Raw genomic sequence first — 13501 nt, 5'->3', positions numbered from 1 at the left:
ATCAAAATTACACTTACAATGGACACAAAACCACCATTGCGAAGGACAGATTACTCTACTTAGGGTCTATATTCCTTCATAGGTGAATTAATTACGATAGAAGTATAACTCTAAAATAACAAAGTTGCAATACCTGGTTATTAGCAGTCGTACCATCCGTGTCAATGGCTCGAACCTGCATAACTGGAGTTCCCGGAGGTTCATTTTCTAACACACTGCCCGTAGTTACATCTACGAACACTGGTATGATGTCATTTACATCCTCAACTTTAATGTTGAAAGTTTTCCGAGCAGCCAAATTATGCTTATTCCGGATGCGAACAGTGAGCACAAATTCAGGAGTACTCTCATAATCCAAATGTTTGCCAAGTTTTATATCTGCTGTATCATTGTGCTGCTCCAGGACAAAAGTGTTCAGCTTGTTTGTCTGTTCAGTAGGGCCACTCATCAGTTCAAATATAGGCCAGTCACCAGGTATATTAGACCTAAAGAAAAGATAGAGAGAGAGAATTTTACACACTCATAAAAAATTTTGTATGGTTCGTGGTGTGTGTCACTGTAGTCACGTCCTAGTTCACAAAGTGTGGGCAATGGCCGAGTAGTCTAGTAAGTGGTCCCGAGAATCGCGATACCAGTTGCCATGGAATAGGACAGGGCATCTTGGTTATATTCTGAACTATTGTCCTTCTTGTACTCAGGCAGCTGGAACTATACAATCAACTGGTGGTGCTCAAACTGTTCAAGGAAAGGAACTGTTATTCCTTTGAGAGCTCAGTCTGCAAGCCTCTGTGAATTTACTAAATGCCACCGCAATCCTCTATTTGTAAACAGCTCTGTGGCCTTGTCAGGCTTTGTATATCTTATCTTTAAACCATTAGAAACCAAGCCTAACCATCACCATCCTGGTCTCCCTCTACCTCTCTTACCATCCATGCCCATGTCAATTAATCTCCTAGATAACCTAACCTCCTCCATTCATCTCACATGACCCCAGATTTCAGCCAATATACCTGATGTTGGGGATCCCATAGGTAATCATTTTTGGTGATATATAGTGTCATGAAATTTGAAATAATTGTTGTTGATAGCAAAGTGAAATCTATATAGATCACATGGAACACCAAGAAATCCAAAAACTAGATAATATCCTCTTCTGGTGCAGATTTGTAGATGATGTATTTGTTATAATAGACAATAGACACACTAATGAAACCAAAATTTTAGAACAATTAAATGGAATAGATCCCAATATGAAATTCACCAAGGAAACAGAAAACAATTACACCATAAACTATCTAACATATCTATAACCAGGCACAATGACCATTTAACATACAAAATATATAGAAAGCCCACTCGCATATCCAATACAATAAAAATAGACTACCCACCCTAACGCACACAAGAAAGCTGCATATTATAGTATGATATATAGAGCTTACAACATACCACTAACAAAAAAAAGAACTAAATAAAGAACTTAATTTAATCCATGAAATAGCCAGACAGAATGGGTATAAAAAAGAATGATCAATAAGATCATATGCAAAATAAAAAATCAACCCAAATCCAAATTGATCAGAACTGAAAAAACCAAAAAGGACTACGTACTATTCACCTATAATAACAGCCATATACATCCCATAACGAACATCTTTAAAAAACGAGGCCTAAAAATAGCTTATAAAACCACACGCAGCAATGCCAATATCTTACATAATTCTAAATCTGTTAACAATAAAAATTGATACAACCACTCAGGAGTCTATCGCATGAAATGCAATGACTGCCAAGCCAGTTACATAGGACATACTTGGAGGAACTTCCAGATACGATATAACGAACACATCAATGCAATAAAACATAGACATTTTCAGCCATAGGACAACATATCGAAGACCATAAACACAAATAAACAAATATTGAAAATGACATGCAAATCCTAAGTACTAACCCCAAGAGCCCCTTACTCAGTATCATGGAAGAATTTTGTATAAACCTAGACTAATACGTCAATCCAAATTTTAACCTGAATGAAATTACAGAAAAAACCAATATCCTTTTTGACGCAATTATTCCCCTCCTTAAAAGCGATTATCTAAAAAGAGTTAAGAAACAACATCAAATACATATAAAAGAACCGCCCAAAGATACCTCCCACTCTAATCCTACTCCCCCTACAGCCGCTCCTCCTACCCCTCCTAACTTCCCCTCTATAGCCGCGAGCAGCAGCCCTAAACTAACACGTAACAGAACTCGACGTGCTGCCGTGCAACGCACATAGTGTCAACACCCAGTGTAAGTACAACATACACAAAAGTTTACTTTTTACAAATCTATTAAACGTCGTTTCTTACACAATTCATTTCTATTTACAGATATCACAGCCTACAACATATAGGAAGAAGCCTACACGCTATCATTTAAGACATTAAAAATGTAAACCATTTGACACTTGACATAGCATATAACGTCATATTAAGGTGCACGTCGCAAACTAAACAAAATTTTTATACTTACAATAAGCATTACTATTAACGCAGCATTTAGTATATACTATGAATATAGTACATAGACCATGCATCGAACCGAACATTAAACTACGACCTATTTCTTCATAGACAGTGTCCAGATCACTTCAAGATACACATACTACCAACAGAAGGACATCGTGTAATAAGCAACATAATCACCAGAAGAATAAAATTTTGAAATGTTTTTAATAATTAATTGTAAGTTTTAACGTAAAATAATGATTACTCTATGAGCATCAGTGCATATACAATAGTACAAATCTTAGTTTACGCTTATCAAATCAACAGGAACATTGTAGTGACATGCCTCTCACATTACGTAATCTTTTTATAACTGAAGAAGAGAGGATCTATTTTACCATTTTAACATACAACTTATTTTAAACGGCCTGTCAAATTGGGCCAATTTTCATGTATGTACACCACCTTCCAATGTGATGTTTTAATAACTATATTTGTATATGACAGCTGAGGATGACCCTCGAGGGGTCGAAACCAGTACTGTGATTACTGTGATTAATAGTATATAAATAAATGTATTGATAAGGTGGAGGCTTCAGTATCGTTCTTATGTTGTAGCTACAATCAATACGGAAATGAAGCTTATAGATTATAATTACTCAACATGACGCAGTTGTTTCTAGCTTGCGTTGATTTATGGCCCGCTTGACTAAGTTGCAATCCAAAGTCATCTTGATACCCAAACACAGAACCGAGAGGGCTGTGTTTCAACACTGTGGTGGTATTTATTGTAATATTTTATTACCAACAGCTTACACACAAGCAGAATGAAAATTCCATTATTCATATCAGGAGCTTTCGCTTTTGAATACTTTGAAAGTGTGCGAATTCTAAAAACTTGTTTTCAAACTATTAGATATTTTAATTTTTGCCATCCCATAAATTTGTCACCCATGCCTAAGTGTGACTCTGCCCATAGTGCAGGGGTAGTGTGCCTGCCTCTTACCCGGAGGCCCCAGGTTCAATTCCTGGCCAGGTCAGAGATTTTTACCTGGATCTGTGAGGTCTGGTTCGAGGTTATTGAGCCTGCATAACAACAATTAAGGAGGTATCTGACAGTGAAATAGTGGCCCCGATCTAGAAGGGTAAAGAATAACGGCCGAGAGTATTTGCTGTGCTGTCCACACAACACCTCGTAATCTGCAGGCCTTCGCGCTGAGCTTGTAATGCCAAGGCCCTTCAGGGCTATTGTGCCATGGGACTTTTTTTTTTTTACAGCAATTTGAGACAAAAATTACTTGCATTTCATCTTCAGTAACTTCACAACCCTGGTTCTTCAAAGAACTCCAAGATACCCTGAAGACATTCACTGACAAACAAACAATCAATCAATCAATCAATACTGATCTGCATTTAGGGCAGTCGCCCAGGTGGCAGATTCCCTATCTGTTGCTTTCCTAGCCCTTTCCGAAATGATTTCAAAGAAATTGGAAATTTATTGAACATCTCCCTTGGTAAGTTATTCCAATCCCTAACTCCCCTTCCTATAAATGAATATTTGCCCTAGTTTGTCCTCTTGAATTCCAACTTTATCTTCACATTGTGATCTTTCCTACTTTTATAAACGCCATTCAAACTTATTCGTCTACTAATGTCATTCCACGCCATCTCTCCGCTGACAGCTCGGAACATACCACTTAGTCGAGCAGCTCTTCTTCTTTCTCTCAATTCTTCCCAACCCAAACATTGCAACATTTTTGTAACGCTACTCTTTTGTCGGAAATCACCCAGAACAAATCGAGCTGCTTTTCTTTGGATTTTTTCCAGTTCTTGAATCAGGTAATCCTGGTGAGGGTCCCATACACTGGAACCATACTCTAGTTGGGGTCTTACCAGAGACTTATATGCACTCTCCTTTACATCCTGACTACAACCCCTAAACACCCTCATAACCATGTGCAGAGATCGGTACCCTTTATTTACAATCCCATTTATGTGATTACCCCAGTGAAGATCTTTCCTTATATTAACACCTAGATACTTACAATGATCCCCAAAAGGAACTTTCACCCCATCAACGCAGTAATTAAAACTGAGAGGACTTTTCCTATTTGTAAAACTCACAACCTGACTTTTAGCCCCGTTTATCAACATACCATTGCCTGCTGTCCATCTCACAATATTTTCGAGGTCACGTTGCAGTTGCTCACAATCTTGTAACTTATTTATCACTCTATAGAGAATAACATCATCCGCAAAAAGCCTTACCTCTGATTCCACTCCTTTACTCATATCATTTATATATATAAGAAACCATAAAGGTCCGATAACACTGCCCTGAGGAACTGCCCTCTCAACTATTACAGGGTCAGACAAAGCTTCACCTACTCTAACTCTCTGAGATCTATTTTCTAGAAATATAGCAACCCATTCAGTCACTCTTTTGTCTAGTCCAATTGCACTCATTTTTGCCAGTAGTCTCCCATGATCCACCCTATCAAATGCTTTAGACATGTCAATCGCGATACAGTCCATTTGACCTCCAGAATCCAAGATATCTGCTATATCTTGCTGGAATCCTACAAGTTGAGCTTCAGTGGAATAACCTTTCCTAAAACCGAATTGCCTTCTATCGAACCAGTTATTAATTTCACAAACATGTCTAATATAATCAGAAAGAATGCCTTCCCAAAGCTTACATACAATGCATGTCAAACATACTGGCCTGTAATTTTCAGCTTTATGTCTATCACCCTTTCCTTTATACACAGGGGCTACTATAGCAACTCTCCATTCATCTGGTATAGCTCCTTCGGCCAAACAATAATCAAATAAGTACTTCAGATATGGTACTATATCCCAACCCATTGTCTTTAGTATATCCCCAGAAATCTGATCAATTCCAGCCGCTTTTCTAGTTTTCAACTTTTGTATCTTATTGTAAATGTCATTGTTATCATACGTAAATTTTATTACTTCTTTGGCCTTAGTCTCTTCCTCTATCTCGACATTATCCTTGTAACCAACAATCTTTACATACTGCTGACTGAATACTTCTGCCTTTTGAAGATCCTCACATACACACTCCCCTTGTTCATTAATTATTCCTGGAATGTCCTTCTTGGAACCTGTTTCTGCCTTAAAATACCTGTACATACCCTTCCATTTTTCACTAAAATTTGTATGATTGCCAATTATGCTTGCCATCATGTTATCCTTAGCTGCCTTCTTTGCTAGATTCAATTTTCTAGTAAGTTCCTTCAATTTCTCCTTACTTCCACAACCATTTCTAACTCTATTTCTTTCCAGTCTGCACCTCCTTCTTAGTCTCTTTATTTCTCTATTATAATAAGGTGGGTCTTTACCATTCCTTACCACCCTTAAAGGTACAAACCTGTTTTCGCATTCCTCAACAATTTCTTTAAACCCATCCCAGAGTCTGTTTACATTTTTATTTACCGTTTTCCACCGATCATAGTTACTTTTTAGAAACTGCCTCATACCTGCTTTATCAGCCATATGGTACTGCCTAACAGTCCTACTTTTAAGACCTTCCTTTCTATCACATTTATTTTTAACTACCACAAAAACAGCTTCATGATCACTAATACCATCTATTACTTCAGTTTCCCTATAGAGCTCATCTGGTTTTATCAGCACCACATCCAAAATATTTTTCCCTCTGGTTGGTTCCATCACTTTCTGAATCAGCTGTCCTTCCCATATTAACTTATTTACCATTTGTTGGTCATGCTTCCTGTTGTTCGCATTTCCTTCCCAATTGACATCTGGCAAATTCAGATCTCCCGCTACAATCACATTTCTTTCCATGTCGTTTCCCACATAGCTGACTATCCTATCAAATAATTCCGAATCCGCATCAGTGCTACCCTTTCCCGATCTGTACACTCCAAATATATCAAGTTGCCTATTATCTTTAGAAATGAGCCTTACACCTAGAATTTCATGTGTCTCATCTTTAACTTTTTCGTAGCTTACAAATTCTTCTTTCACCAGAATGAAAACTCCCCCTCCCACCTTTCCTATCCTATCTCTACGATACACACTCCAGTGCCGTGAGAAAATTTCTGCATCCATTATATTCCTTCTAAGAAACCATACATACTTGTGTCTTCATTTTCTTTGTATTTAGGAAGTTTACTTTCACTTTTGATGCAAGATTGTTCAGCTCATCTAATTCACTCTGGAGGAAAGAACCACTGTTATTTAGTTTATGGACACAACACTGAATGTGTATGAGATATTCAGTAACTACACCCTTAAGAATGTCAGATTTGGTCATATCTCGCATTGACTATTATATATCCTATCACTTGTCAAAATCAACACTGTACCTATGTAATGTGCAATACTGGCTCTCAAACACAAAGCACCATTTGTGTTAGCTAGCACCACACAGGCCACTAACATTATTGCAGATTCAGCAAATGGTTTCAGGGTAGAGAACAATATGTTGAACACACAGTGTTTCACTTTTCTACTGTTTCATCAGCCAACACAACAATGTACTGTTGATTTCACCTTCTTAACTTTGTGCTTTTTTGCTCTCCATGTGTTTGTCCACGTATTTCTCGGTTTGTGCTTCACATAGCAGTAGCAAAATATGCACAACAATATATTAATAGTTCTTCCATTTGCATAAAATTCTTCAGTTTTAAATTCAAATACTTGTGATTCAGCACCTTGTTCTACTGTATCACTACCCAAGTATTTGACACTTTACTCGTGTTGTATCAAGTAGCGTGCCGCGTCTCCTTCCTGCAACATTTGCTCAATTGTAATTTAATGGAAAATTGAGTTCAAACACTATTATCAATGAAAGTAGTTACCGATATAGAATCTGTAACTATACTGTCTGATCAATGGATTTTATGCACTTCGTTCGTCTATTTTCCCTTTACTTTTCTTAGATTAAAAAAAAGTTGAACTTTTTAAGGAGTAATTGATTATTGCATGTACAATTGTTACTGGTATCTCTTCGTGCTTCAGCTGTAATACTAGTGTGAATGCTTGCTGCAGCCCTGTCATTTCCATATTGTGTGTCTTTATAAAGTGAAATTTCTCCAAAAGCAGAAAGAAAAAATAATAGTGTGGATTTTCAAGTGTTCACGACACACATTACTTTGTGATTTGAGCATCTGTATGAAATGAATGGGATAGTTATCCATGTTGAACTTGAATTGGAATTATCTCGTGTTATTGCACCTTACAAAATAATCTTTCTTCTATGGATAACACTAATTCTATTCTGGAAAGTCCTTACAAACAAATCAAATCAGTCAAATTTTAACAGTTTCATACAATTCAAGTTTGAATATACAGTAAAACCTTGTTAAGACATTTCTGCAGGGGACAACAAAAATGAACATGTTAAGCGAGAAAACGTACTACTGAATATACGAATAAAAACTATCCAACAAGGATATGGAAACACTAGATACGATTTTTTCCGACATGAAGGCATTTTACGTCGTTTATCGGCCAGTACAATGAAAACTATATCTGCGATTTCTCAAGATGAGAGGAAAGTATTAAAAGGTGTGAAAAACACAAGATAACAAATATGAAAACCTTTTCTGCTGAGACTTAAAAAATAACAAGTTCACTGAACGGTGTGAGAAACTCCAAACAAGAAATATGAAAACATATGCATGGGGCCAATAAAAATATCCAAGTATTATTGCAGATCACTCTCTTTCTAAAACAATAATGTTAACAGAAGCCTTTTATTTTGGAGCAGTGGGTTATAAAATATAATTTTCTGGTCACGCTCTTAGACAATGAATTGGAGGTTATACTCTGCCATGTGCAACTGCGACAGAATTATTTTGGCCACCATTTTGAAAAACTCTGACCAAGTTGAATCGATCGAATTGAAACTCGATGGTGCGAGTTAAACATTCGCGACCTCTGTGCGATTTAAGATGCAGATGCCAGTCCACTTTCTGAAAGATTTTAATGTTGTCTACATTACAAAGGAATTTCACTTTTTCTGTATTCATACCTAGGCTATCACAAGACAAATGTGTACCATGCTCGTCGATTTTACATTATTACGTTCCTAATCCAGATATAGGCTAACGTATCATGCGAAAAATCTTCACTGCAAGCACAAATAGGCTCACTTTTTAGGTAATCACACAACTGTGGCGGCGGCTCTTACCCAAGTTGTAGAACACGTTTCTTTCACAAGGGATGACAAATAACATTTGCAGGCCTAGGAAAAATGTGGCCGTACTCGTAGTAAGCGGTAATAGAGAAAATTTGTGATGCAATAGGTATGTTTATATGTTCCCAATCTAGATATATGCTACTGTACCACGCAACAAATATTCGCTACACTTCACTGTACCACTCAACACAGAATAAATTTCTAACTTCTGAATGGAATGTGAAATACAAGCACAAATAAACTCACTGTGTAATTCAGCAATCTTGCTGCTAACCGGCAAGAAAAACTGAACATTCCTGAGGCTAACAGCCTGCTCCCCGAACGTGCAACTTATCCTGTGAAATTTAGGAATTTACGGGGCTTTTCTTTTTTTTTTTTTTTTTTTAATCACGCAACTGTGGCGACGGATCTTACCCAGCTGGAAATTACATTTGTTTTACAAGGGATGACAAATAACATTTTCAGGACTAGGAAAAATGTGATCGTACTAAGCAGTAATAGCGAAAATTTGTGATGCAAAAAGCGAGGTATTTTTATATAAATACGATTAGAATCGGGACTTTGAATTTACGATGTGCTAAGTGTGAAAACATGTTAATGAGGAACACACTAATGAGGTTTCACTGTATGTTCAAAATTACATCTCTCTAAACCAATATCACTAATAGGCTCAATCTTAAAGTTGGACAGGACAGAAGTCAGAGATGTGTGTCTAGAAATGTTCATATACAAAACTAGATTTATAATAATAGGAGTCTTCATATTTAAGTATACAAATAACCTGTCAAATTATTTAACTAACTAACTAAATAAATAACGGTGTAGACAGAAAAGTATATCTACTAGTGTGCCATAACTCCTGAACAATCTAGTAAATATTAGTTTATAATATCAAGTACATCAAATAAATTCGTGGAACTCACTTGGCTTGGATTGTTATTAAAGGAGTTGAGAAATCACTGTGGTTTTCTTTGACGAATATGCTGTCAATACCAGAGTAATCGAATGTTGGAGCCTTTTTATGAGATTCAACTACTTCAATGTCAAGATCAATGGAGAAGTCTTTCGGAGGTTTACCATGATCAGTTGCCTTTGCTCTCATGTTGAATTTGTAATTTGGTTGTTTCTGAAATGAAATAACAAAAAAATGGTGAGCACTGGTATTTTACAAAGAAATAAAATTGATACACTGGCTAACATAACTTGTACAATTCACACATGATGAATTCATTAATTAGCATTTAACAGGTGCTGCAAAAACCCTAATACAATAACATCTGACAAAACATTACTTGAGGGAAAGATTCATATCCCCCACGATTTTATATATAGGCCCTATATTTTAACAATTTGAAATCAAAGGATGACTCTTCAGAAAAGGAAGCAACGGACACTCATTTCATCTGCTATACAGTAAAACCCTGGTTAACGAAACTCATGTTAACCGAAACCTGGGTTATCCAAAATACCTCTTTCTTTTGAATTAACACAGAAACTATAGTACATACACGTGGTGTTATTTTAGGTTGCTCTAGAATTTGTTGAACAATGCAGTGAGTCAATGTCGGATGATGTCCTTCTAATGAAGAGATGGCAGGACATTACTGCTTGTGAACGTTTGGAGGGACACAAGAAACAAACCAAAATTACTGAGTTTTTCAAATGAGTAATTCACACTAAGTATAATACTGATGCACTGTAATCCTAAAAATGTAATATTAACTTTAATAAAGAACATAAGTATAGCCTAGAAAGAGAATTTTGAATTCCTTTGGCCTTCAAAACAATTCAGGATTACATACTGTAATTAGACACACAACAGAAATACTGTAGATGTTCGTGGCTTAACCAAAAATGATTGTTATCCAAAATGGCTCCCCCATTTAGTTCGGCCAACTTAGGTTGTAATGTACATACTTGACCGTATTCTTTAAAAATTTACAATTAGAAACAAGTTTAGAGAAAAGCACTTCGATGAGCCGCTTGAAATCCCTTGAATGGGACGGAAATACAGTGTCAACTACACTAGCAATAGCCAATATTTGAGTCGTTTAGTTTCAAAAGCAGCTACGTCACAAATACAAAAAACACACTAACTCTACTGCATGAAAGAAGCAAACCTTGAAACTCTGGCAAGATTTTTGCACGAGGTAAGTGCATACATACATTGGATATAAATGATTATAAAATTATAGTTTTGTAAAATAATTGGGAATTTCTTTTGAATTTCTTTTTTTTTTTTCTGCTAATGGCTTTTACGTCGCACCGACACAGTTAGGTCTTATGGCGACGATGGGACAGGAATACAATAGGAATGGGAAGGAAGCGGCCGTGGCCTTGATCAAGGTACAGCCCCAGCATTTGACTCATGTGAAAATGGGAAACCACGGAAAACCATCTTCAGGGCTGCCGACGGTGGGGTTCGAACCCACTATCTCACGAATACTAGACACTGGCCGCACATAAGCGACTGCAGCTATCGAGCTCGGTTTGAATTTATCTGGTTTACAAGCAAGCTCCCTGGTTTACAAGCAAGCTCCATGTATGTATCCCGTTTTGAAGCAACATAAATACTGTAATGGAATTCTTAATAATTACCATTGTCAAAACAAACAAAATATGATCATTTAGACAGTAATGTAAAATGTAAGTTGCAGAAGAGTCAAGTTGAAAGTTATAAGCATGCAAACTGTATGTGTGTTCACATTTCTTGGCCATTCACTAGACTACACAACCAAATCAGTAACTACACACACATTTGTAAACACAGAATCTTGCTGAGTAGAATCTTCAGCAATTCCTATATCAGTTATCTGGACTATGTTTTTGTAGTATGGCAAAGACTCCAGTAACAACCAGTCAGGACCAAAATGTTTTTCGAGTAATGATGAAACATCACCGACTTTCAGCGGAAACACCTTAACACCTGTTGGTATAAGAGGTAACAAATCTTTGATTGTCTTGTAACATTTGCAGACAGTCCTGTAGCATCCTAAGTTAACCCTGTAATGGCCTTCTCCCTTAATAACAAAATCATTACCATTGCCGTTTCTTTTAAAGCAAAATCTTTTGCAGGGATTAAATTGAAAGTGCCAATGAGCGGGTGTGCGGTCATCACCAGCTGGTCAGCGTGAACAGTTAACAATGGATGGGAAAAAGTGAAGCACATGAAGTATACCGTGCAGTGCTTACTAACCAATGTATCTGGTTTTGCAAGTGAAATAGTGACTTCGCTGGTTTTGAAACTAACCCCTACTTCATCTGCTTGTAACAGCATGATTTATCTGAATATGAACTGTTCTGCACAAACAGGAGAGAACAAACCCAGCAACAACACAATTTTACAAAAAGTATTGTAGCTGCTTTTGCAGCTACCCTGTAATAGACTCATTTATCAGCAAACTACTAATTTAATACTTATATATCTTAAGATAAATTTCTCATTTTAAAATCTTACATCAATAGCTTTCTGCAAGAAGATAACACCAGTATTTTCATCAATCCTGAAGTACTCAAGATCCGAATCATCACTAACTGGAATCAACTGATATGAAACAATACTGTTGTTACCATCATCAATATCTGTGGCAGATACGCGCATAACTTCTCGTCCCACCTTCAGATCTTGCGGGACGGATTCTCTGTAAATCTGGAAACAAAACAGAAGCATTAGAATTACAAAACATAAACATTACAAAGTAAAATGCTAAATCCCGTATAAAGCCATACGTAAATTGTCAAATATAACAACAAATTTTAATCAGTTTTCTCCGATGTTAAAAGGAAGAACAGTTTGCTAAGCAGAATGGAATGTCAGATCAACTGAAATGAATATAGTTTGTTGTAATCTAAACAGAATTTAATCAAATAAATTAGAACATGATCAGAACTGTACACCCAAATCTTCTAGTTTCTAGGCAGGTGCAGCAACCAACATTCACGATGTCTTACCTTATCTATACATGCACAATACTAGTCATATTACAAGATTCTATTTTTTTCTTTACGTCACACCAACACAAATACGTCTCTTGGCGACGATGGGACAGGAAAAGCATAGGAATGGGAAGGAAGTGGCCGTGGCCTTAATTAAGGTACAGCCCCAGCATCTGCCTGGTGTGAAAATGGGATACCACAGTAAATCATATTCAGGGCTGTCGACAGTGGGGTTTGAACCCACTATTTCCCAGATGCGAGCTCACAGCTGCGTGCCCCTAACCGCACGACCAACTCACCCGGTAAGATTCTATTTTTTGCTTTGATTCCTCCAGTATGTTCTATTAGTACTGTATAGAGCAGTCTTAAAATATATATATTTTATGCTCATTTCTACCCCGAATACAACAAATAACCTTCCTATGCCACTTCCAGGCTTCATGGGAAATAAAAACCTATCTTTTGGAAAAAATATGTAGAAACCAATAATTACAGTACTACAAACAAATGCAGACTGCCACGTAAAAGAAACAAGACAGACATTTCATTTTCTGCAGCTAAACTGGATACTCTAATACCTTCATATACATCTACAGATATTACAACCTAATCACCCCAAAGGAAAGACCAGGATGAGGTCACTGGGATGTTATGTCCTCAGTTATAATTAGTTCTACTTCTCTTTCACTCTAAAAGAGTAAAAGCACAATTTAGGGTTTAAAAAAAATAGATATAACTGGTTTGTATGTAACCAAGCTGTACATTGTTCTGAATTAAGCATAGGTTTTAACAAGTCCCAGCAAACAGCATTGTATTGCACATAACATTTATCTCAATTAAATGTAATTAATACGAAAATAATTCTCATTTATATGTG

The 13501-nt window shown here is 36.7% G+C and overlaps 1 protein-coding gene across 1 annotated transcript in view; it reads right to left on the bottom strand.

Annotated features, from left to right (window-relative positions):
• shg (shotgun) overlaps positions 1–13501 on the bottom strand; it is a 159134-nt gene that overhangs the window by 99445 nt on the left and 46188 nt on the right. Inside the window, exons 6-8 of the mRNA XM_067139957.2 lie at positions 12146–12337; positions 9612–9814; positions 134–485 (exon numbers count right to left, since the gene is read on the bottom strand). Coding sequence (XP_066996058.2) covers positions 134–485; positions 9612–9814; positions 12146–12337 — 747 coding nt within the window. The remainder of the gene's footprint in view (positions 1–133; positions 486–9611; positions 9815–12145; positions 12338–13501) is intronic.

The sequence above is a fragment of the Anabrus simplex genome, chromosome 2 (genome assembly GCF_040414725.1).
Source record: "Anabrus simplex isolate iqAnaSimp1 chromosome 2, ASM4041472v1, whole genome shotgun sequence".
Taxonomy (NCBI): Eukaryota; Metazoa; Arthropoda; class Insecta; order Orthoptera; family Tettigoniidae; genus Anabrus; species Anabrus simplex.
Note: the sequence above shows the minus strand (reverse complement) of the source record. Positions and strands in the feature narration are given on the sequence as shown.